The sequence below is a fragment of the Corvus brachyrhynchos genome, unplaced genomic scaffold, assembly GCF_000691975.1.
Source record: "Corvus brachyrhynchos isolate BGI_N302 unplaced genomic scaffold, ASM69197v1 scaffold94, whole genome shotgun sequence".
In the NCBI taxonomy this organism is placed as follows: Eukaryota; Metazoa; Chordata; class Aves; order Passeriformes; family Corvidae; genus Corvus; species Corvus brachyrhynchos.
Genome location: NW_008238330.1, coordinates 7,102,588 through 7,128,723, shown reverse-complemented (window position 1 = coordinate 7,128,723; position 26,136 = coordinate 7,102,588). Strand labels below are relative to the sequence as shown.

Sequence of the window (26,136 nt, the reverse complement as noted above, 5' to 3'; positions counted from 1 at the left end):
GGCTGAAGTCTGCATGAACAGACTGTCATTTTTGATTACTTATCTTCTGAGTGGTCTTTTTCAACTCCAACAAAATAACCTTTTGAATTGCATAAGCGTGACATTCAATGCAAATGATGCTGTGCTGTAAGCCCTAGAGCCATTAGAGAAGTAAAAAGCTTTCTCTCTTCAAAAAGGGCTGTGGAGTGATCAAACATGGGACTAGTGGATATGGCATTAACAGACTGTAAATTCAATAATTCCTTTTATAATGACAGATTGAGAATTCTTAATAGCATTATGCAAGCATCCTGTCAGGAGGAAAATGTTCTCCATTCAAGCACCACAGTTTGATCTGGGCTCACTGCTGTTTTTTGGACCCTGGTTATTGTGTCAAAAAGTGCTGTCTGGGTCCCCACGCTAACTCTCATTCACAAAGAGGTGATATTCCTGCTTTGACTATAAAAACCTACTTGTGATGCTTCAGACAGCGCCCAAAACCTGTTTCAAGACACGGGGCTTGTAGGTTTGTTTCAAATTTACAGTATGTTGGGCACAACACATATTTACCTTAGATTACTGCATGCAGTGAGCATATAGATGCACAGTGAACTTACCTAACTCCTTATATATGATATCCTACATGGAGTATGAGGCTGTATACTGTGCTTTACTTTGTAGAGAGACTACTGTTCCAGTGCCAGAAATAGCAGAGGAGTAAGTAAGATAAGTAAAATTTGTATCAAGATAGGTTAATTTACACTGTTATACCTGACCTCAAAAAATCCTAGAATAGTGGAGCAAATAGCCACCAACTGAGTATGTCCAGAGTCTGTCTTAGAAATGCCTTTTGCCTTGTCTGGACGACACCAGAGCTTGCTTCTATCCACACCAAGGAAAAGGCATAACAAGCAACCCCTATCCCCCTCTTTATTGCACTGCTTCATAAAGGAACCACTAATTTCTTCAGTCAAGGTCAACATGTGGGCTAGAGTGTCCATCTGAACCTAGAATAAATGCTAATATGCTCAGATTTTACTGGGAAAAAGCTGGGAGCTGCTATGTACATAAATATGCCCAGGTCAGCCTGAAATCAATGTACTCATCACAGTGTTTAACCACTGCTAAATATTTGATGTCTGGAGAGTTTCGGGGAGGATTTGCTGCTTGCTTCAGAAAGAGACCAGAAAAGTGGGTCAGTAGCCTTAGCTGGCTTTTGAGCACACTCGCGATCTGACAGCTTTCCTGACGGCAAGTTCGAATCCTTGCCTCCAGGGCTGCAGGAAATTTTGCAAAGTGTCTTTCAAAGCTGATGTTTGTATATGCATGTGTGATTTTGTTTACTTCATGTATTTAATGCGATGTAATCAAGAACAGCAAATTATATTAAGATGTTTCCTTTTGTGAAAGCAAATAAATTAACTAAAGTTAGTAATTTAACTTATTAAAGTAATTTGCCTACCCAGCAGGTAGTTCATTCCAAGTCCTAATGACTTGTTAAATATTAAGTAGCTGAGGCAAAAGCTGCCAGGAGGCTTGGACACCCTGAAACTCTGTGCTATGAGAATGAGCTTGACAGTGGAGCCCACCTCTCTGACAGAAACTTTTGGACAGAAAGGCTGCCTCTCCCATCCTCATTTCTTTACCTCCTCGTCCTCCATATGGTCTTCATGAGACCCAGAACCAGCTTCTGGAATTGGGTCATGTAGGATAAAATAAGTTTGTGAATTTCGATAGGATTTGGCTGCAAAATGAGATGGCAGCTTCATGGTTTCAAGGACAGCCAAGCACTAATGGGGAGAAGTGTTAGAGAAGTACACTTTAAAGTATTGACAGGGTGCTTCTGTCCCTTCGTGGCTCTGGATTTAGATGCCTGCATGCTCGGATTTAAAATACAGTCCCCAGATAAAATTTTTCAATAAGGACCAACATGGAACTACCTCTCTATGTGAATATAAAAACAAGGAAATGCAGATAAAGCTTTATCCCTAATTATTATATACTATTTTTTGAATGTAAACATTCAGGCTATTTTGGAGAGGCCCCAATGTGGCCAGGGCTGGAGCTCTGGCCCCATGAAGGGAGGTTGAGGGACAGGGATGGTCCATTCCAGGGAAGAGCCTGTGGGAAGATGATGAGGATGGGGCCACTCTCTTCACAGCAGTGCACAACAGGAGAGAGAGAGACAAGTTGTAACACTGGAGATTCAGGCTGGATATAGAAATAAAAAGCTGTTTTCCTACTTTCCCATCACTATCTAACTACTTGAAATACATTGCCAAAATCAATCCCTCATCTCATGCTGATCCCTATTTTTAAAAAGAAAGAGCGTGGTTCTCCTTGTGAAGAATCCAAGCTGATGCTGGGTGTTGCCTCAAGCTGGACCCCGGTGCATCTTGCAAGGCAAACAGAGCTGAGATGGATTCAGGGACAGGTGTCTGTCCCCAGCCCAACAGGGACTATGTCTGCTCACTCTCATAGGTAATGACAAAAGTTTCCAGGATGTTTTAATTTATTTTTAAGTGTCAGTTGCAGAAGAAAGTGATTTAGGTAATGTGCTTACCTAATGTCACTAAAGATCACAGAAGGACAGGTTTTGTAAGCTTTTCAAGTCAAAAGTTACAGTAGTATGTAGGTGTTTAAAGAAACATAGGAAAGAAGCCAGCTATTCCTGGGAGAGGTGCTTCTACTTTGGGAACAGTGAGAGTGGAGCTGTGTTACTGAGGCAGGAAAATGGCTGCTGAAAGATCTCCTTCCCAAGGCACTGCTCAGCCCAGAGGAGGCAGCATGAAGCCCAGTCAGTGACGAAGTAAACTACATCTCACGAAGACCACTTTGACCACTGCAGGTATGCATCTCCAGCCTAGATGACCTGCTATAAAAGCAATGTTCAAAACCAAAACCAAATCTTACAGACCAGGATAGGTTTGAGATTTCTTTTTTTTCTACATCAGCCTGAAAAGCTGCAGTGGACAAGCAGGAGGCCTTCTTAGCAAAGGCACATCTGTTGTCCCTGTCACCTTGCTACCCAAGAGAAAGTGGCCACTGTACTGTGCATCACTGGGCTTGTGGGTGCCGGCAGCTGGGACCAGCGGGGAGGTTGCTGTTCCCAAGGGGGTGGTGGGATCTTGTCTCAGGAAACGTCCCTGGTTACCCCAGCCATGGAAGCCAGGAGAAACTGGCATTAAGGATCCCTCCTTGGCCACAGCCCTGACTGCAGGGTCACCTAGGCTGGCTGACTATACTGCCCTTCTGGTGGTACAGAGCCAAAATATGAGGAGCATAGCAGCAGCCCAGCACCTGAGTAAGTGCTTTGTGAGAAAGACAGGGTAAAAAACAACTTACTTTTTCTCAGTGGGAAATCCATGTAGAAAATATCAAAGTTGACAAATTTCTCAGATCTTGCTATTTCTTTCAGGACATTGGAAAGTTGTAATGCTCTCTGCAAAAAATCAAGCGATATAATGACTATTCATTGCTATTCATGTTGCTTTACACGGATCCAGCTTTTATCACTGATGCAGAGGCAGTAGTTTGAAAGATAATGTTGCTCTGTCAGCTGGGGGACAGGAGGTGAACTGGGGCCCTTCATCAGAACGTGGACTTACATGAGCACCACCAGTCTTTGGACTACCCAGCTCATCCTCGCAGGTTGCGCTGAGGCCTCAGCTGATTTCGTTAAGTTTGACACAGCATATGCTTATTTCACTGGAGACCTCTTTTAGTAGTGTCCTTATATAAATATTCTAAGTTTCTTGCTTTTGGAGCCCAGTAATTTTCATTCCTCTTAAAGAAATGAAAAACTTTTCTACAAGAGAAATGTACTCTTTTCCTATTATCCTTCCCACTACTACGTTGTAGGTGATAATGCTTATCTATGCAGACCAAATTCCACCCTTACTTTCAGAAGAGTAAATTACCACCATTGAGTGTCTGCCTGATACATCCAGTGTAATTTCTGCAGCCATAACAGAGATCAGGATCTCCTAAATAAATTGTGCAGTTTGGATAATAACACAGACAATTAGTTTCAGACAAGGACTCGGAATGATTAATTCATACCCTGAAGACATATTCATTGTTCATGGACAGAAGTTACATGTACTCTCTGCTCTGTATTGTTGGTATGAATATATAAGCTGCAACCCTGCAAAGGTTTAGGAATGTGCTTAATGGCCTTCTCTGAAGTCAAGAGGGACAGTGCATAAAATGTAAGCTTTGGTGAAATTAAGGCCATATTTTTTTGTTTAGTGAATGCAAACATTAATACAACCATACACAGAGATGAGACCTTTGATAATAGTTGGTTACTGGCTCTTTTACATGGCTGCAGGGGATTGCTGGGATTAAAAATCAGCTTGTACCATAAGAAAATAAGTGGCTGGTATTATGTGTCATTTACTTCTGCAGCCAGATTTTTAGGGTCAGTTTTAAGACATCTCTTTTCTGTCTGTTCCCATTCCTGCACTGAGCCTGGATACTCCCTGGTCGCACCATCTGGTGATTAAGTCCACAGAAATGTGTCAGAGGAAGATTAGCACAAATCCCAAATGAGAACAGGGTAAGGCTCTTGCTCTCAGGACCTGCTCCTGCAGCCAGAAAAGTCTATGCAGCTGGCTTGTCATACCAACAGCTCGCTTGATTCAAAAGCCTTTCCTTTCTTATCAGGTACATTTTCTTCTTAAATAACAAGAACCTGAACAGTTTTGTCTTGGGGAGATCACATCCCTTGAGCATAAATTTGGGTAGCTGAGAGGTTGTAACAGGAATACCTTCACAAATCCCTTAACTTGAGCATGCTGCCTCCCAGAGCCTGAGAAGCATTTGAAAGGATTGTTGTGGATATTTCCACATTTTCTCCTTGCCTTTGGAAGGAAAAAAACCTGTGCTGACATCTTGCCTTTGAGGCAATTGGGCTTCTCTCCTCAGGCACAGGGCAGAGTGCCGGTGTACTGGGGCGATCCCACAGCAGCCTCATTGAGACTTACCTCCGAGGTCAGATTCCTGAGGGTCTCATTGGGGGTCAGCCAGCCGCTGCAGGGGCTCACCTGGGCAGGCATGAGGAGAGGGGCTTTAGCAGTGGGCCAAGATGAATGCGGAGCTCCTAAGCTACAGCTGCAGACCTTACCTGGAGGCAGTCGAGGAACGAGTAGAGTTGACTGTACGTGACATCCTTGTTCAGCTGTCCTGCAAAGCACAGAGAGCGGAATTTCATGTGCCCGATGGCCAAATGTGACTTCATTCTGCGCATCTGTGCATTCCCATGCCTTACACCCCTAGGTGGGAAGAGGCACCCCAGGAGCCCCACCACACCCCCTAACCCCAGGGTACCCTCCCACCACCAGAACTGGGGTGCAATAGAAGTGGCAGCACCAAGGCATCCTTGCTGCTGAGGTGCCCATGTCCCCACAGTGTGCACAGCCCCACACCTGCTTCTCCAACATCCCTCTCCGGCCTTTCATAGGTGATTTGTCTCACATGTGGGGTTAGTCATCACAGCCTATGCCAACCTCCAACGTGTGTGACTGATATTTTCCCGTTAACACGTCTCTCACCCGCCAAAGAAATGCAGGGTTTGCAAAGTTGAAGGGTGCCTGTATACAGTCTGAGTTTTGCATTTACCTCACAGAGGTTGGCCTTAAAAGGGAGAAACAATTTTGCTGTCATGGAGGGAGGTGGATATGCTTGTGTGGGTGAGGAAATTCATGCACCAAGTCAAACATCCAGCTAACATTCCCTAAAATTCACTGTACTATGCAATAGCTTGGCTTGCTGAGAAAATTATCCATTTTCTCAATCTTCTTGCTTCTTTGGTAACTACAACTAAGATGGGAATTAAATGGCCACATTTTTTTGTATCAGCTATTTTATTGTTTGTAGTACACTGATCATCCCATCAGGCTTTGATATTTTTGCAGTTCTGAAATAGGAATTTCTTACTGTTGTTTTTAGGAACTGCAAAGTATAATCTCTCCCAAGTTAAAAGGGCTTCTCAGGTTGCTTTGTAGTGGCTCCCTGATACAGATGTGCTTCCTGCCTTTCACACAGCTGCTCATCTCCCAGCAGCAGTTCCAGCTGCCCAGGAAGCAAAAGGTGGGGGGTTCAAAGATCTAGCATCACTTCTGGATATCTGGATGTTCCAGATTCCTGTAGCCTGAAGCATCAGGCCCTGGGATGGGCTGTTGTAGGGCCCAGGGATCTGGCAGAAAGCCAGACTGATGTCTGGTCATGGCTGACCGGCAGCCAAATGGGGAATCCTACTCACAGCCTGTCGGAGGATGTGCCAGAAGGGATCCCTTGCTGCAAAACGTGTTGCTTAGGATTAATTGGGTCCCTCCAAGGCAAATTACCCCTCTGAAATTTTTCCAACTGATCCTATAGCTAATCACTCCTGATTTGGCTATGTGTTGTTTCTGATAATTAGATACCCAGTTAGAGGAACTGTCGCTGTAATAAACATGCACTCAGGGGAAGAAATGGGTTTATGTGACTAAAAATTAATTATCACAGGTTCCCCCTGCCCTGAAAGGGGCAAGATTTTTCTCTTTTTTTTCTTTTTTTTTCATTGTTACTAGTATAGTGGTTATGAGGGAAAAATACAGGAGTAGAAATGGGGAAGATGGTAATGGTAAGATGGTAATGGAAGATGGCCCATTGCTAATCCCTAGGGAACACTGGGAAACTACAGCACAGGGTGTGCTGCAAGCTGTGTTACCGGTGGTTGCCAACATCATCTGAAGCTGTAATCTACCATTTTAATGATGTGATTTAGCTTCTCTCTCTCTTTGCTGGTGCGAACTATTATGACAACAACTTCCTCCTTGTCAGATGCAAAAGAGATTCCTTTACTAAAATACAAATAAGTGCATGCTTTTGGTCTAGAAAATCAAGGACTAAGTGATCTGTTAATGGTCAGAGGTATCATGTCATTCACACCCTGAGATGACAGGCACCCACAGATAGCCGCCAAATCTCTGAAAAAAATGCCCCAAAGCACTTTACAGTAACTACACTCTTAGGGAATGCCCCAAAACATGCCTGCACACGGTGTGAGGTTTCAATCATCACACACAGGTAGTGAAGGAGGTGCCAGGCACCCAGCACTGTCAGAAAATTCATTTTTCTAATATAAAAACAGTCTTTTACAACCCCCTGACTTAATCTTCTGCCTTGGTCCACATCCAGTTTTACCACAACATCCACTAGTGAGTGTCAACATCCATTAGTGAGTGTCAACTAAATGTCCATCTCCACCTATAACAACAATCAAAAGGGGCTATCATCAAAAGGATGAAGTGCAGGCAGGTTGGCCACAATTTTGGGCCAAAACTGAGGTAGAACAGCTTGTTTACACCACCACAGCATGTGTTGAGCCTGGGTTTAGAGCTGGGTGGGTAGAGCTGGTGGGGGAACCCGGCAGAATAGGGGACTGACCTGTCTTGCACTGGGGATGGTAAGAGCTGTCATTCCTACTTCTGCAGCACAGCCAATATATGGCTCATATCTCTCAGATCTCCTCTACTCTGTCAGGTTTGCTTGAAATCATTAATAGATTCGTAGATTTTTTAGGGAGAGAAGGCAACATGAATGGACAGATAACCAGGAGGAACCGCACAACACCTCATATTTACCTAGAGGATGGTATCTGTCATGCAGGTTATCCCAGAGGAAGCGACCGTCTACCAAGCCTGTTAAAATCACATGGCTGCCATTTGGAAGATGGGAGTCCAGGTATCGCAGAGCTTGCACCACATTGGAGAGCATTTCTTTGGGTGTGGTCATGTGGGCCAGCGTGTCACGTTCCCTAAAGAAGAGGATGCCAAAAGGACATGGTGTCAAGAATACTGTGTCCCCAAAAAGGCACCTGAAACAGTGTCACTGTTTGCTGCTTTTCCACATTAAGTCAACTGAATGAAACCTTAGAAAAATGTTGTGATGTCTCTCACTTGTCATTGCCAAAATCAGACGTGATATAAAAACCTCCCTCCCTCAGTGTGCCCCATCTCTCTGCTACAACAGACAGATGCATCCCTTTTTTATACAGTGGGCACCTAACTCCAGTGGGCAGCTAAGAATCACACAGCTGCTCATCTGCTTCCCTTCCTTCCCTTCCTCCCCAGTGAGACAGGGGAAGAAGAGAGAGTAAAAGCAAGAAAACTTGGGGGGATCTAGGTGAAAAACCAAAACAAACCAGTTATTGTTCAATAAGCAAGGAAGAAGCAGAAGAGAGAAAGCAAGCAAAGAAGTGATGCAAAGCAAATCCCTCATCACAGCTGGGTGAAAGTAGGACTTCTTTCCCCATGGGTTCCTGCGCATAGCTTATATTCAACATGCTCTTTGATTATGCAAGGTAGGAATATCCAAGGTAGCTTTGTCTCTCACATGTCCTACACCTCTTACCAGAGCTCTGCAGGAGGGCAGGAGAGGGGTCTGGACAAACATGTGAGCTTGGAGAGAGGCGATATCTAAGATTAAAATAGTCCATTGGGGTACAGGAGCTGTGTCAGTGTTCCACATGGACTGAATGCCCACATGTTGTGACTCACTGTCAGGCGTGAACCTCTTCAAGCCAGATTCCCCAGCTCGGGTTTATCCTTCCCCTCTTGTATTTAGCTGTAAATGCCACAGGAGTGTGGGGGGAAATGAAATCCTAAAGTTGAAATACATTTCAATTTATATAAGGAAAACAAACAAGCAAAACCACCCCAGGCTGCCTGGAGAACAATGTTCTAGTTACATTATTATAGCAACCACTTTATTACAGAAAAAGTGTCCACGTGCTCTCGCGCCTGAGACCTACTGCCGCACTCTCATGGTGCCCGTGCCCAAAAGGGGCTGACAGCAAGGCAGGGAACACAGCCCTCAGAAGGCAGTCCCATCCCAACAAGAGAGGATCCATCCACCTTGGGAAGCAAGGTCTTGTGACAGTTTTCCTTCCATCTTGGTGGTGTGGCTCAGCTGATCAAGGCGTTCAGAGAGAAAGATTAAGAAGTAAGACAGGGGATGTCCTTCCAAGCAGGAAGGTTGCACTAATGACCAGCCTCACTGTTTTAGTGGTTCCCACATTTTTTCCTCTTGCTTGTTCTCTTTGCTTGTAGAAAAGCAATCACTTTAGCAGCCAGAAGGCTCCATCCAGGCCCTTTCCTTAGGAAAGTCCTTTCATCTCTTTCTTGGCTTCCCAGGGGTAAGAGAAGGGCAAACTTGATGCTTGCAGTGCTGAGCCAGCTGCTGGTGAATTGGGTCAGATTCCTTGTCAGTGAACACCATAGAAGCAGGAGCTTTCCAAGGCATTGCTGTTCTGTCTCAAGGCATTAGAAATGCTTGGGTTCAGAGGGGGGGAGTGGGTGCTGAGTCCTGTGTGGGAGAAGCATGTTCCCTTAGAAGGATTTGGGATTCTTCAGTGAGCTGCATTTTGCACACAAAATAATAACTGGGTGAGTTTCCTGGGCCCAGAAATTTATCTTAATGCAGTATGTGCTGCTGAAGCATTTGAGACTTCCTAGTAGGGAGAACCGAAAAACAGCATTAAGATTATGGTTTATCCTTGTGACAGCCACCCAGTCAAGCTACTTTTGAGATAAGACTGTGGATTTGCTCTGAAATTACTTCATTTCGCCTACAGGTGTTGCAGCACTTGATATCAAAATACTGGTCTGATGTAAGGCCTCTACCACAAGTAAACATGTCAGTATAAGCCAAAATTAATATGACATTCATAATTCCACTTTCTCTTGTCATATGGTATTGAAGTCATGCAGATATGTTAGTGTATTTCTTCAAATTTCCTTTCTTTGCCAGGCTACGAAATTAAAACCAAATGAGAAGAAAGCAACCTTGTAGGCACATTCTATTTTGGCTCTGCCATAAAGACTCCAAGGTGTCTGGGTGAGCACCAGGGTCCATTGTGGTACCCTCACCTCATTCCCCTGGGCTTGCTGCGTAAGGCTGGTATGCCCAGGGCATGAGGGCTAGAAATGTTGCCTGCTCACACACTGTTTCCAGGGCCTGAGGGTGCAGCAGCTCTTTGGTGCTGATAGTCTTACAATAAAGGAGCATTATGCTCTTGCTGGCACTGGTGCCACTTTGTACAAGGTCCTTTCATGGTGGGTGCCTGCTCAGCCTGCTTTGCTGCTGTCACCTTGCTGTTTGTTGCAGATGCCGTAAGTGCAGACCTGTGAAGGAGAGGCTGGAGAAGCAGTGCCATATACTAAATGCAATTAGTATTTGCAGTAATTGTACAGCATTTGAGACTTCTGGTGCTCATTATTTTCTTGTCTGATCTTTTTTTTTTGTTCTAGATTTCTGTATCCCACATTCACACCTTGGTGGGCTGAGAGATACCATTGCCATCTGTCTTTATTTTTCTAACCCCCTGTTTGGACACCACGGTGTGGAGACCACTGGAAATCTGTAACACAGGCTGCCAATTTCATTATCTTTTCCCTCTACGAACATCCACATTACTCACTGCCCCACTCTTCGCATGGGATGAAATACTCACATTTTAACAGTGCTTTGGGAAGAGCTGTGTCTACAGTATGCTTAGCACTATGCCCTCTTTTGAAGCCAAAATGCAGAATAAGGCCAGGAAGGCTGTACTGCTGCAGTTTAAAGCTGTCCTTGAAGGGGTTTTTATTTGCCAAGCCCTAGGTTTGAAGTCAAGCCCATCAGATGCTCTGCATCCTCTGTAACCTCTGTAGGTACATCAGAGCCAGGGCAGCTACATAGTGACAGGACACTGAAAAAAATCTCTCTCTGCTGTCCAGCCCCCTCAATGGAAACAGCACGATGCTACAGAAGCTGCAGCATCTTTCCTTGCAGGAGTCACAGGGATCAGTACAGCCTGATAGCCCCTTTTGATGCTGTGAATGTTTTGGAAGAAAACAGACAGAAAACAGCAGCGAGAATTTGAGCAGACAAAAGTCTCTCTGCTCGATAGTGGATGCTAGGATAAAAAGATATCAGAGTTTCAAACAAGTATTAAATACTGCTCTGGTAGGTTTTGGAATAAACAAATGGGTGAGGCAAGGTCAAAATAGTTTACATTTCTGAAAATTTCTTTTTACTTCAGACAAGAGTAGAAAGCAGTGTTAGATACAGGATAAGCAAAAGGAATAACCTGCAGAATGAGGAATAAAACAAAGGAAAAAGAGGTGCTTTTAGCAAAGGCAGTGACACAGCAGAATTGAAATATGTGTACAGAGCCTGGGCCAAGCCTGTGAGAAGACACCTTGAAAGTCTCCATGGCAGGAGCCATGGACTTCAGCGAAGGTGGATTTTTAATTTTTTGTGGAGGGGGAAGTAGGGGCTTTATCATCCTGGCAATGGATGCAACGGTATCTCCATTAGCTTCCCAGTAAACAGATCCCCAGGACAGTCTTGTCAGCGAGTACCAGGAGGCCTGTGACTGCTTTTCCCACTCTGTCAGAGCATGGTAGCATTGCTTTTGAGGATTTGTGCATCTTCCCCCTAACAGGAGCAGGATGCTGAGGGCAGATTTGGCAGTTTTGGGCAGGGGAGCAGAGAGAGCACAAGCACCAGAGGGTGGAGGTTTCATGGGAGGTGATCTCTGCATGCTGCCTGCCTGTGGCTAGGGCGCTGATGATGCCAGGAAAGGATCTAAAAGGTGCTCCTGTGGTCCCACTTCTGCCCCAGCTGAAGGCTCCCAGGTGCTGCAGTGCCAAGAAAAGCTCTGCCTGGCCTTTGGACATCCTCATCTGGAGCACAACCCCTGTCAAGCAGAGTTTCAACCCATGAACTGCCTTTTAAGCAGTTTTATGATACCAAACCTTGGCCATTTTCATGGCCACGTCTGACAGCCTGCATAATAGCTCCAACTTCATTATACAACCTGCAGGTGAGAATTTTCAAAATCGTTGGAAGGAAACTTAGCTGAATGTGCAGAATTTGTCAAAGTGAGTCTCTGTGTAAGTCTCTGTGTATGTAAGTCAGATTGATTTCTTCCACGTACAAGAAAAGATGAAGACTGAACATGGTGAAAATAATGTTGCACTAGCACTCAGACCTCCTGCAAAACCAAAACTGCAGTATGGATGTGCTGTGCACTGGCCTGGTTGCAAGGTGTTTTCTGCCTTCCCACTACCAGGAGGAAGGGAAGCATCCAACCAGTGAACTCTTGGTGTCCCTGTGAGCATTGCTAATGTAATACCGCAACTATTAGTTTCGAAAGCTTCAGTTCATTCTCCTGCAGAGCTTATGATGTGAGTAAAGCCAGAAAGACAAAACACCTCGTCAGGAGAGCACAGCAAAGACTGCAGGCAGCAGAGGCAGGGTGAAAACAGACCTCGACAGGGGATTATTTTGTCACTCCTCAGAAATGATAAACCAGTCACGCTCACCCTCCTGACAGGAGGTGGCACACTGGGTAAGACAGATATACATGCTTTTAAACACTTTTTTTTCCCCCTCCTGTTGTTATTATTCATTTCCTTTGCTAAGTTAGAAATAATTACTTCAGACATACCATTGGTCATTTTATGACTGGCTTATAAAAGAAAGAAAGAAAGGCAAGCTCCAAATGAGGATTGGTAGGTGCCTATGACAAATACAGGTAAAGAAACAAGTATTTGCAGCAGAAAATTAAGAAATAAAGACCAATAGCAAAGAAAAATGCCACCATGGAAGAGTGCAAAGCAGTGAGACACAAATGTCCAGGCAGTCAGCAGTATTCTAAAGAAGTCAAATTTATGCTACTATAAACGTTCATTTAGTTTACACCTTACCCATTGCAGACATCATTCCCAATTGTAGCATAGATAACTATGGCTGGATTGTCCAACAGCTGATTTCTGGCCAAACTAAAAGATAAATATGGAGCCATATTAATAGGGAAATACACTCTCAATCTCTGAATTGAACACTGTGCTTTTGTGAGATCACATTTGGAAGTATCCTGGTTGGATATGGCCAATGACCAAAAGACTATGCTCTTACGTTTGGGAGTGGGTTTTTTTTTGTTGTTGGGTGGTTGGGTTTTTTTCACTCTAGTTCTATACTTTAGTAAAGCGTCTTAAATAAAGTTTTTTCACTTCTCCTTTTTGCTGCTCATGAACTTGTCTATTTCACTGTTTTTCCTGCTGGCTTTCTATTTTCTTTGTGTTATTCAGAAGCCAAATCAATTGCGGCAAAGACATGAATCACGACGGGAATTTTTAAATCAGAGATGGGAGAGGAAGACTAGGTTTGGCTGACAGCTAAGTCTACGTGTAGAATTGAACTCAAGATCAAATCAGGATGTAGTTTGAACCTCAGTGCTAGAGGGCAAGGGTTCATTATTACTTTTTCTGGAGGAGAGACAAATAAATCCTTTAGGACGTGAACTACATCAGTGTCAAGCAAACTAAATCAAATCCAGATGATCACAACCCACCCAAATTCATCTGAAAAGGAGAGCTGCTGCTCTCACTACCCAGCAGCTACTCAGTTATATCCATATGGAAATTGCAGTGGACCTGCCCATGTCTATCTACATTGCTACACGCAGTTAAGGGGACCCAACGAACAGATTTACAGAAAGGCTTAGTCTCTTCCCTAAAATCACTGGAAATGGTCCCCTGGCTTAACTGAGCCAAGTTCAAGGCCCTGGAGATGGTGATACCCACACTCAAAACCAGTTTTTCTTCCGTTTAATGATGTTTATACCAGAGAAGAAACAGCCAGCACTTCAGAGCATGCTGGTCAAGGGAAGCTGTGCATTTTAGAATACTCATGGATAATATATTCCTCACAGTGCTTTGCTTGTTTCTGTCAAAGAAGTAAAACTCCATCAGTGCTTATGTACTTCAAGTTAGGTCTTGAATCCCATTAAACACTCACCTTTTTATTAATGAGAGGAGGTTTCCTGAAGAACCACCTGATCACACATAGGAGGAACAAGAGAAATAGTACAGCATTGTTAGAGTGACAAAAAAATCCTGAATGCAAACCCAAACTTCATCGTGTATTTCCAAGAATGTAGAAGCACTAAAAGTAAAAAGGGAGCAACAATTCATCTCTGTAACCTTTTTAGGTGTTGGCACTAAGAAGTAAAGCTATATCCAGGGACCTGCTGCTTTCTTAAGAGTCCCACACTTCAGACTGTAGAAAATCAAATACTTTGAAGTGCAGGGTTGTTTGGATCCGGCTTTTAATCCAGATCTGGCAGCTTCTTCCCATCTGTTGAACGCAGTAGTCTCCTGTAAACCAGCCAACCTGACTTGTCAACAGTTGGTCTATTTTAACTTTCCCTATAAATTGCAAAGAGAACTGTTCTCACTCTTCTGAGAGAGTAAGTGTCTCACAGCTATACCACATTGGGACTGATTCAGGTCCTAAACATAGGCACAAGTGCCATTTTTGACATCCCAGAGTATCCAAGACAGCTGCAGCAGGGCTGGCAGATACATCACAAGATGCGTGAGAGATTGTGCACTTCTGGAGAGGCAGCTGGAGGTGGGAAAGATACCACAAAGCACCTTAAATAGCTGTAGACACCAGTGTTTGGGTTCCTTCATTGCTCTCCCCACAAGTGTCAGACTTAGAAAAAGTAGTATTAGGCCAGCTGCAGTTCTCCCAAGAAGCTCTGCATTTCAATAGCGATTCACCCAAAAGGTTGGACGAAAATCTTTCCTCCTTGAGGAGAGGAGCTGGCTACACCTAAACATCTGTGAACATCTGTAATATTTCATTTATGCTTTGAATCAGAAGAGTATTCCCATTTAGTAAAGTTTTTATGCATTAAAGTTACTACCAGGTCTTTAAAGGCTATGCACATTGATCCCAACCATCCCCAGCGCAAAAATCAAACTCCATCACCTGCAGTACAAGAGGCATAGCAAACAAGGAGCCAAAAAAGTCTTTATGCTTCGTTCAAGATGAGACTAGGGCTGTGATTGCAAGAAGCTCACCTCATAGCAATGTACAGAAACAAATTTCAGAGAAGCAGATCCTACAGGTAGTACTTGCTCTTACTTTGCAGTATTTTCTCTCTCTCTTTTTTCATTCTTTCTCCTCTTGTTTTATCCTCCTCCTATTCTCAGATCAACTCTTCCCTGGTCTCTCTCTTCTCTTTTCTGCATTGTGCCTCTGAAGCTTGCTTTGAGGTGTAAATCCTGTCCTCCCTGCAGCTCTTGGGGGGAAACTTGTGGACAGAACATCATTAAATCCCTGCTGGATTGGTATGGGAGAAGAGATCTAAGAGATAAACCCCTAAGGTAGCAATAATACACTTTGCATTTTAATAGTGATGCCTTTGTTATTACCACTCACAGAGATGCCAACCGCATATATCAAGGAATCCTTTATGTTTTAAATAATCCAGTTCTTCCACTTTAAAAATGAGTGCATCTATCTGCTGCTTCTCTCCTGGGGGTTGCTGATCCATTGAAAAATCCAGGCCTTCTACTGAGAAGCTCTTTTCAGAAGGATAGGACACAAAAATATTAGAAAATATGACTTGGAACATAGCTACCAGTAGTTTGGTTTTTTTCTGTTTAATAGCCCTTCTTCAGCTAGAGCTGAACACCCTCTGTTTAAGCCATTCTGCCACAAGGCCCCCTGGACTGTGGCTGCAGTTTCAGCATAAATAAACTAGTGGGACCTCTAGAAATTAAAAAGTATTTGCGAAAAAGGCAATAAGCTGTTCTTGGGTATGTATTACCTCCAAAAGCATAGGTAGTTATAATCAGCTCTGTGGAAAGCATTAGCACAGTTACAAATCAAAACATCAAGAAAATGAAGGGGTTTTCTAGGAAACAGTTTTCATGGGTAAATTGAGTCTTCAAGGAAGCTTTTGTGATACAGGATGCAATCTGTGGTGAAAACATTCAAGAGAGAAAAAGAGGTGAAGCAGAACAGTTATCTTTACACTGTTGAATGTCCGGGAATCTATCCCTGGATCTTTCCTGCCTCTCTCTCTCTGTTGCTTTCCAAACATTCTCAGACCAGTGGGGTTTTTTTGGTTTTGGTTGAGAAATCAATTTGCCTCCAGTTGTGAGGGAAGGGTCCACCACCTCCAGAGGATAATGGGATTTCTTAAGAAAGGGAAGGCAGAACTCCTGTAAGCATGGAGGCTGGGGAAGCGTTTCTCCATGGTGAAGATGCATATCCTAAGAAGGGCAGTGGGGGAATGTCCCTTTGTGCTGAGTCTGACACAGTGCTGGTGCTTTTGCAGGAGAGCTGGACAGGAACATTGGCTTGGCTTGCCATCCCTGGGCTCTAGCTCTTGGCTGCACACCTCCCACACCAGATCAGCATCCTTTCCTTGCACTCATGTAGGGCTATGAAGCATCATTTTCAGAGGAAGGTTTAGTTGTCCCAGGCAAGGTTAGGTCAGGCTGGTGGCCAGCTGTGTGCTTTATTGACACTGAGGGTGGCTTCTTAAATCCTCCCATTCTGGGAAACTATTACACCAAATGAGGCAATAAAAGCGAACCTTTAAAATGTAGTGTCAGAGCAATGATTTAGAGAAGATATCCTGAGATTCTTCTCTCACTAGTAATTTTTCCCTTTTTAAATTCACTTCTTAATTTTCTGCAGAGTCTTTTGCCCTGACACAGGCTCTCCTCTTTTCATATCCTACAGGTGTCTGTAGTGTAAGTGGAAAGGAGATACGTGGAGAGAAAAACGAACGATGCACACAGTGAGAGGTTATAAAAAAATCTATGAAGGAATTGGAAAAAGGAAGCACATGAAGTACCACTCTGTACTGGTTTGGCCAAATTTAGAAATATATCCTCTGAGAGAAGGCAGGTCACCATCCCTCCCCTCACCAGGTTTGGGAAAGAATAAATTTTCCTCAAAGAAAAGTGAAAGAGATAAGAACTATTTATTTGACAAACACACGGGAAAAGGAAAATAATGCTAAATAATAAAATCTCTCGCTGTGGAGAAAAAACCTGGGTAAGTGTTAAAAGTCCTCCCTTTGGTCTCCTTGGGGTTGGGGCTTGGCCCAGGGCCAGGCCCTCTGTGCCCAGTGGAAAGTCCTCCCGATGTGTTCTGATATCGAAGCAGTCCAGTAGAAAAAGGGAGAAAATCCGAAATTCCAGGGAAGGGAAAAAAAGTTCCAACTCTCACTCTCTCTCCAGAGAAAAAGAAACTGAAACAACTGGCCAAAAGCTGACTGGAAAACAAGCCGGGTGCTTCCTCGCTCCCCTGCCGCAGCTGGGAGAAACAAACGTTGCTATCTCTGTGTGACCTTGAACAAGCTGCAAACTGCTTTGATAAAGTTTTGCTCAGTTTTTCCTTCCCCCTCTCAGGCCCAGTTTAAAGGCATAAAAAGGCACAAAAATTAATTTCTGGGCATAGGGCAGCAATATGGGATACACATCATAAAGTCACCCGAAGACACACTCCCACTAATGTAAAAAGAGCAGAACAAGATAATTAGGGTATCAGGTACTGAGACAATTTGGATATAAATGAGAAGAACCATTGACAACTAGTCATCCTTGACCATCTAGTTTGGCCTTTTTTAATTCTCTCTCACCAGAAAGCCCACCTGGGGGACTGTAATGATGGGAGCCATCAACTCTAGTGCCCTGCAAGTTACAGGCAAGAAAGTCGGAAGCACCTGACTGATGGCACCAAAGATGTTGTAAAACACTTTCACGGAAGCCTCAAAGCTTCAGGAACACCACGTGTGCCACAGGAAGGAGGAATGCATGTGAGAGGCATTGCCAGTGGCATTGGTGCTGGCACCAGAATGCAATTTTTAAGGTGAAAATGCCCACCTAAGCCTGGAAGTGAGCATCATGCTACCTGTGTGTGCAACCTCTTCTGCCTGGTAAGACCACAGACTCACAGAATCACAGAATTGTTAGGGTTCGAAGGGACTTCAAGAGATCATTTGGTCCAATCCCCCTGCCAAGGCAGGGTCACTTTGAACACAGGAACATGTCCAGGTGGGTTTGGAATGTCTCCAGAGAGGGACACTCCACAACATCCCTGGGCAGCCTGTTCAGTGCTCTGCCACCCTCAGTGGAAAGTTCTTCCTCAAGTTGAGGTGAAACTTCTTGAATTTTATCTTATGGCCGTTGCTTCTCATCCTGTCACTGGGCACCACCAAAAACAGTCCAGCACTGTCCTCTTGGCACCTGCCTTAGAGATGTTTATATGTATCTGTTTGTTGGAGGTGGAGGGCTGGGGCAGATCCATTCTGCTCCTAAATTTTTCAGGAAATTCCAAACATTTAATAAGTTTCTAAGTAGCTCTAGAGGCAGCAGTGCTCCTCACTTGTAGCCAACATGAACCATCTGCTGGAAAGGAAGAGCATCCCATATAGCCAAATTTTCTACCAGAGGAAAAGAAATCTTCCCAAGCTTCTGAAGCATGAAAATTAATTAAATACAATAGAAACAAAAAGGGATAATCACAGCATAATCAAGTATCTTTTAAACATGCTGTTGGGGACATGAACTAATCCAAGACACAAAAGCTAACATCATAAACCTCAATTTATAAGGAAGACTACTGTTACCCCTTCACATAACCCCTCTGACAACTCAGGATTTCTTGTTTGCCTTCATTCCTCTGGTTTAAGCATTATTCTAGGTTTTCACTCCTTGATAGTGAAATTTTTAAAAAAATTTTTCCCTCCAAGAAGAAGTAAGATTAATGAAAACCCATGTTTTTGCACCAGAACTATCCTTCTACCTCTGTGATGTTTATGCCTCAAAAGAATTCAAAATGATAACACCCTTTAATTTTTGCTTTGTTCAAATGTCAACATGTCTTATCATCCCTTCAGAAGTCTCCATTGCCCTAATCCTCCCCAAAACCTTTCCCTGTATCCCCATCAAGGTCAGCCCTCTCTAGACGAATGGGATCAAAATCTGAGGTCTTATCAGGACTTGTATCAGGAAGGACCGTCTCCCTGTCTCTAGAGAAAATGTCATGCATGATGCATCTTGCAACTTCCTTAGTCTCTTTCCACTGCTACCCTGCACTCTTGATGCTTTCTTGGAATTTCTCTTTGCACCCCAAAGCCTCTGTCCCTCCACCATGTCTGGCTGGTGGGCCACTAGTTTACAGAGAAGTCTCATCATTACTTCTGTCATGCATGTTTTGTACAATGGTATTTGCTGCAATTCCTGCCACTGTTGCTCCCAAGTTCATCTAAATTATTCCTGTGTAAGGATGTGTCCCGCTCCAGGATGGTTAATACTTTGCAATTTTGCATCATTCATAGAAGCCATCAAGCATGTACCTTGGTCTTTGCTCTAAGGTCACCATTCTAAATGTTAAGCAGCATTAGCCTCAGGAGAGACGCAGGAGGGACACGGCTTTGCTCTCAAACTCACTGCTCTTCCCTGCTTAGTTGCTCCTCTATGCACTTCTTATTTCTTGTATTAATCTTCCTCTTCTTCACTGCACACTGGGGTACCATGCAAGACACTTTCCTTAATTCTAGGTAGATCAGATCTGCCGCATATTTATGTGCATCTTTTATAGATATATATATAATGCTTTTTCATAGAAAGATGATGTGTGCCAGCCCCACAAAATTAATTAATCAAAACCCAACAGTGTTAAGTTTTGTTTATGTCTTTGATTATTTATTAAAAATTGGTTCTCAGAGCACATTAAGATGCCAGCACCACCGACCTCCTCAGTTTTTCAGGAGGATCTCTGCTCGCTGGTCCCCAAAGGATGTCTCAGGATGTCATGGGCACCCTTGCTGTGAGACTGATGGCCGCTTTGTGCCCACTCTGGCAGCTGGTGTGGCAGCTCAGTGAGTGCCCTGTGCTACCGTGGGGTGCAGTGTAGGGCCCCCCCAGGATTCCCTGCAGGAGTACAGAGCAGGGCTGTGCAAGCAAGCAGGGACCAGGCCACAGCCTCTGGAGGAGATGAAGGGCAGCCCTTTTATCTCTGTCACCACTAGTGACATCCCTCTAAATCTTCCCTTTTGGCCACGGTCAAGAAAACCTCCACAGAGTTACAGTGGAGTACACTGGTTTTAATTCAGTGGAAATTCTTAGCACATAGGTAAAAGGGATGAAGCCACACACCTCCCTGCTCAGAGCCAGAAGAGAAGGTGCTAAGTAAGTGCTGTTCTCTATTTGTCCATAAGAAATGCATGCAACTAAGAAGGTGTTGCATTGTTCCTGACAGATGTTCATTAATGCGGCATCAATTATCAGCACTGGTAATGTTAAAAATAATAATAAAAAAGTTTTAAAAATGTAACATACCATTTTGGGAAATGTTCTGCAAGTCTCTGTGATTACAGCGATTTCTCTTGCGTAAACGTAGATACAGAGAGTCTGTCCAGCCTCTGAAATAAATTGAGAAAATACAAACTGCTAAACTCATATGATAATGATGAAAATACAGCTGATACTAAAAATGAAGTATGTTCTTGTCTCTGATAAACTCAGTACCCCAGTTATGTATATGCTACTATTTCACCATCTCTCTTTTTTTGTGGTCATAAATCTTTTTAATCTCAAACAGGGTGGCCTAAAATAAAGCAAAGATATCTTCCTAGAAACTATAAATCGATGAAGAGTTTCTTTGACATTGTTCCATCCAGGAACAATGCCTTTATCCTGGTCTTTCAGATAAGGTGTTTAAAAACCTTTTTGTTGTACATCATTTATCAAAACAATTCTGTTGGTCTTTCACAAATTGACTTTTCAATTGGTTGTTATGGAACGGTAAGTAAAAGAGAAGAAACATTGGCAGGGCAATTGTTTCCCAACATCATAAATCTTGGACAGATTAATCTGAAAACAGGTTATGTTTGACTGTTATTAGTTCTCTCCTTTATTTTGCACTGCTGAGAAAAATGAAAAAGAAAATGAAAAGGATAACAGCCCAAATGGTGATGAGAAGACCAAGCTCCCAGCCAAAAGTACACAGTCATTTCTGAGTTGCAGTTGTTTGTTTGTTTGTTTTTCTTCCAGGCGTGGAAGAGATTAAAAACTGAACACTGGACCAAGGCTTATCACTGACAACTTCAGGGGCAGTTCTGAGCTCTGATCACTTGTGAGCCTCAGCTTCTTTGGAGCCCAGACAAATGCTGTGTACTGAGTGGCTGGGCATTTTAGCAGATTTTAAAGGTCAGTTTTGCTATGGCTCTGATACAGAAGGCTGCATAGATCTTTCCTGTTGGCTTGTCAAGAAGCAAACTGCCTTAAAGCAGATACTGTGTGAATGTAGCTGAGGCTGAGAGCCTGGATTTTGCACAGGGAGAAAAAAGGGAAACAAAAGTCCAAGTATATGGTGCAACAGGTATTGTTCCTGGAAAAAAATGTATTGTGCCAACTTTTAAATTCTGCTGGTAGAAAGCCTCTTCAGGCTTGACCCATGCTTGGTTTGGCATTCAGCTGTATGCCTGACCTATCTTAGACATAAAAAATAAAAATTATCTGAAACTTAGGTCAGACCAGGCACTGGTTGGTAATTGTATCCTACGGCTCTTGCAGGATTCAAAGGCCTCCTAATGCTGGCCAGAGAGATGATTAATAAAAAGATTTTTTTTAAACTTCACAGTTAGAATTGCAGGCATTTCAAGATGTTTTGTGTTTGGACTTTATTTTCCTTCCCTTCTGGCAGGAGACATACTTTTTTTCCCATCTATCCCTGCATCCTTCCCCATCCACATGAGCCAAACTAACACAGCAAATTAGGTCACAGACTCTTTCAAATTCTCCTTTTGCTATTTTCCTCTAAATGTGTTAAATAAAAAAAAGAGGTGTGGGAGGGGGAGAAGAAAGATTTCCCCCCAGTAGGGAACACTACGAAATAACCATGGGGATACCCTTTATTCCACTGTTTCAGCAGCAAAAAAGAAACATGAGGGAGAGAGGAAGATTAAAAAAAAAAAAAAAAAAAAAGAAAAGAGAAAGTCTGATTTTTGTTAGTTTCAGCAATGCTCTCCTTCCCCTGAATTTTGTAAAAAAACTAGTTTATTTTTTATTTCTTTGGGGTTTTTCTCCTTCTAAATTACAGTTTGATCAGTTCTAAAACCTACCCTGCATTTCAGGAAGACTTGCTTATATATTGACAGTATATTTTAAAAACCCTAGATCCAGTGCTGATCTTGGTTTCAGAAAGAGCAGATGCAGAGCTGAATAGTATTTTTCTCTTTCCTTTCAAGCACGGTTTTGTTTTTTTTCTTGCTGTGCTCTGAGAGACCTAGAGACTCGCTATGACTTGGCCACCGTGTCTGTTGGCTTACCCAATGGTGGAATTCAGAAATCCAGTGATCTCTGAGAACTGGGGCCAGTCAAGCTCGTCACTGAAAGCCGTGGGGAGATTAGCAAATGATTTCTGAAAGAGAAGTTTTTAAATCAACACAGTTTCACCCTCACAGACATAAAATCCTCTTAGCAAATTTGAACACTTCTTAGCCAGAGCATTAGCCAGACAGCAGCAGTTGTAACTACAGCTAGTAGTGGTAATTATGTATGCATATACTTAAAAAGTTGACTCTTGTAAGACAGGCATATGAAGAGATGGAGGAAGCAAAAGCAGAGGAGATATCTGAATTGCAGGTCCTGGCACCCTTTTTTCCTGAAAGAGTCCAAAGATCCTCCTGATGTAAGCATGTACTGCAGGTGCAGACCACCAAGGCAGGAGCTGATTGCTCCAGCATCTGACCTGCCCAAAGGTGGGTCAGCCTTGGGCACAGATGACAGCCTGATGTCCCCAGAGAATATGGTAAATGCATAATGTCAAATTCTCTCAAAGCTCCCCTGCCCTCTACAGCAGGATGAGCTGGGAATATCCAATCCCCTGAAAACCTCTGCCTGCTCCTCACTGTAAATTTTGGGGACGGTACTACAGCAACAGTCAGAAAGGCCTCTGAGCACGGCAGGGACGAAGGAGGAAAACACATCATCTGACATAACCTTCCTGTGCAAATACATGCACCCTTTGCCCTTCTCTCTTTTGCTGATATTAGTCCCTAACACTTTTTTAAAGTGATTGCCCCTGTGAAAGCCTCTCTACAGATGCAAGCCATGTTGCACATTCAAAACACAGTGCCCTGTCCTGTTCCACTTTGTTTTCTGAATGTCCCAAAAATCATGGAAGGTTAGGAAAATAGCCTTGATACATTGTGTCACCTCAGGAGGACAAGAACATGGAGTAAATGTCCAGCTTCTCCTAGTCTGGGATACACTTGCAAAGACAAATGTATAAATCCAGTGTGCTCATAAAGAGGAAAAACTGCTGATGAAAAAGGTAATAACCAAAAGAAGGTCAAAACATAAAATCAGAGAACTTACAGGCTGGTTTAATCCATATAATTTATTAGCTTCATTTTCTCTTCAAGAAATTGTGGGGTTTCCTTAAGACCTCACTGCTATAAACAACAAGCAGGTGGGTAATTCTTTATCCAGGAGGGTCAGAGTAACTGAGGAGCTACAGTAGAGCTAAATCTTGTGCTCCCCACCAAGTTCTAATTCCCAGAGAATTATTGTTTAGGTGAATGGGAGCTACACTTGAGTATATTGGTTGAGTATATGTCTAAGGGTTTTGGCTGTAAGAGGATGGAGGGAGATGCAGAGAAAGGGGAGGAAAGGCAAATAAAGGGGGGGTTGTGGGGGAAACAAATCCTGAAGCCACGCTCTGAGCAGTCTAATGCACAGCAGATGCCAGTTTAAAGCATGTAACAGCACATTTGACCCACTTAACAGTAGATCTGCTTTAGTTACCAAGATGAAAATGGGCCTGTCTTAATTATCTTTCAGATTGTTCTCTCTCTCTCTCTCACGTACATATATGTGTCCTTGTGTGTATGTGTACATACATATACACATAAAAAATACCTATTTTTTAGGGCTGGAGAGAACCTTCAAATTTGCCTTCTTCAAATCTGTTAGTTTTGTGTGCAAACAAGCACTTAATCCAAGGGCACAGCTATGAGTAGAAGTGGAGGGTTACAGCATGGCTTGGCCATTTGCAATATTTCCCTCCTTGTAGGTTTGTATTAAAGGTGACAGAAACAGTCACTTAGCATGGAAAAAAACCCTGTAGACACGATCTCTTATGAGTCACACATATATAAGTGCATAAAAAAAGATAAAAATGATTTAATATTTTTAAAACAAATCGTTTTATGACCAGTTCTCTCATTATTTCCCATTGGCACTCCAAAACACTATCTTCATTGGACAAGTCCCAATAATTTTTAACTGTTTGGTTTTTTTTTTCCCCCACAAGCTTGGCTTAAATATGAATTTTCCAGAACCTGAGTTGCAAATTGATTTGAAGAGGAACATTTGAGCCCAAAATTATAGCTGCATTTGAAAACTGTATATACATTTAGCATTGACACTGTTCCAACAAAGCACTCAAGGGCCAGGCTTTTGAAGATATTTCAGGTCCAAAGGGTGAAGATGAGTAGTTAATGGAAAATTCAGAAGAATGCTGAACCTTAAATTCTGCATTGATGTAGTTTGGAAAGTACAGCCTAAAAGACTGTGTGTTGCTTAGTCTCAGATGCAAATGTGTCCCACACTAGAGGTGAAACTGTGTTGACTTTTAGCATAAAACTCTCTTGAGCACAGCCTTGTTTAAATACCATTCTCTAGACTATTCTGGCTGAGAAACCTACTTCAGCCCACGTGCCAGATTTTAGCAGAGAATCAGTAGAAAATTATTCCAACTTAGCTTCAAATGCTGTATTTTAGTCTCAAATGCTTTAGATGGGTCTCATTTCAATAAATGTCCTCCCCTCATAGATGTGTCCTACCTTGAAGCAGGGAGCAGCCAAAGCCATGGCTGATGCTAAATGCACACATGCCAAGCTGTGCTTAAGTGAAAGAAGGTTCAGGGTTGCTATGGCAAGAGATTTTCAAAATCAGAATACAAAAGCACACTGGAAACCTAACACTCACACAAGTCTTTAGAAATGCCAGTCCTGGAAATCCTGAAATCATTGATGTATACCTTAATTTGAAGGAAAGTTGGGTATTTCTTTTTATAATGACTTTAGTGCTGTTCAAATCCTGGTGAGAGTATTAAGTACCACAGACAACTTTCTTATTCTGTAAGTATACAAATAAGCAAACCTTACAGCTCTTGAGAAAAGCACAGCCTATCATTTTAAAAAGCACGAACTGCATTTCTGCTCTGTAAATCTTCAACGGACAGAGGTTAGAAATTAGCAAAATTATTACCGATTTCCCACAAAATGCAGTATCTTAGTCATCACAATACTAGCTTGGAGAAACCTGCCTGCGTTTCACTGGACTTGGAGGAATGCCAGATAATGTTTTTAACAAGAATTTCACACATCAAACTCCTGGTTTTTTTCTAGTGCAAAAAAAAAGAAGTCAGTGGGATAAGTGTTAGGGATATCCTGAATCCATACTTAAAGAAATTCTGAATTCTGCTAAAAAGAAATAAATAATATAAAACAGTTACTTTAATGATACCTGAGAAACCCTTGAGTTTTTGGGCAATTAGGTATTTACTGGACTATGGATAAATGTAGGATTTATTTTTCTCTTCAATGAGCAACAAAATAGAGATCCAAGAGTTTTAAAATGCATCTTTCTAAAGGGTATTATTTCCATCACATTTATAAATATAGTGCTTTTACCTCAAAATAAAAATGTCTCTAAAATGAGATATAAAAGTTGCTTCTATTCCAGACATACAACAGAAAAATGCTGTAATTAGTAGCTATTTGGAAGTCAATTGTAAGCAGATGGACAGAGCAGCAGGAGCACAACATCCATTGCTAGACATACCAGTGTTTTCAATATTAGCTTTCTGCAAAAACCATCTACCTCAAAAAACTCCCCAGTATTTCTTCTGCTTTGCTAAACCTTATAAAGTGCATGTCTACTGCTTTACGCTTCATTTTTAGTGTCCAAATTTCCAGGTTAAAGGAATGAACATTCAGCTCTATTCTTGCTGAAACTTTTAAAAGAAAAGTCTGACAAACTCAAAAGCTACTGATGACCAGAAAGCCAAAAAAACCATCTACCTCAAAAAACTCCCCAGTATTTCTTCTGCTTTGCTAAACCTTATAAAGTGCATGTCTACTGCTTTACGCTTCATTTTTAGTGTCCAAATTTCCAGGTTAAAGGAATGAACATTCAGCTCTATTCTTGCTGAAACTTTTAAAAGAAAAGTCTGACAAACTCAAAAGCTACTGATGACCAGAAAGCCAAAATATAGTTGACTCGACCCCTTTTTACA

At 42.7% G+C, this 26,136-nt stretch overlaps 1 protein-coding gene across 2 annotated transcripts in view; it reads right to left on the bottom strand.

Moving 5' to 3' along the window:
- The window catches only part of AOAH (acyloxyacyl hydrolase), a 76,226-nt gene that overhangs the window by 8,843 nt on the left and 41,247 nt on the right, over positions 1 to 26,136 (bottom strand). For both annotated transcript variants that reach the window (XM_008633862.2, XM_017734445.1), the window contains exons 13-20: positions 22,160 to 22,251; positions 20,169 to 20,251; positions 13,816 to 13,852; positions 12,723 to 12,797; positions 7,611 to 7,783; positions 5,108 to 5,166; positions 4,968 to 5,027; positions 3,325 to 3,421 (exon numbers count right to left, since the gene is read on the bottom strand). In XM_008633862.2, coding sequence (XP_008632084.1) covers positions 3,325 to 3,421; positions 4,968 to 5,027; positions 5,108 to 5,166; positions 7,611 to 7,783; positions 12,723 to 12,797; positions 13,816 to 13,852; positions 20,169 to 20,251; positions 22,160 to 22,251 — 676 coding nt within the window. The remainder of the gene's footprint in view (positions 1 to 3,324; positions 3,422 to 4,967; positions 5,028 to 5,107; positions 5,167 to 7,610; positions 7,784 to 12,722; positions 12,798 to 13,815; positions 13,853 to 20,168; positions 20,252 to 22,159; positions 22,252 to 26,136) is intronic.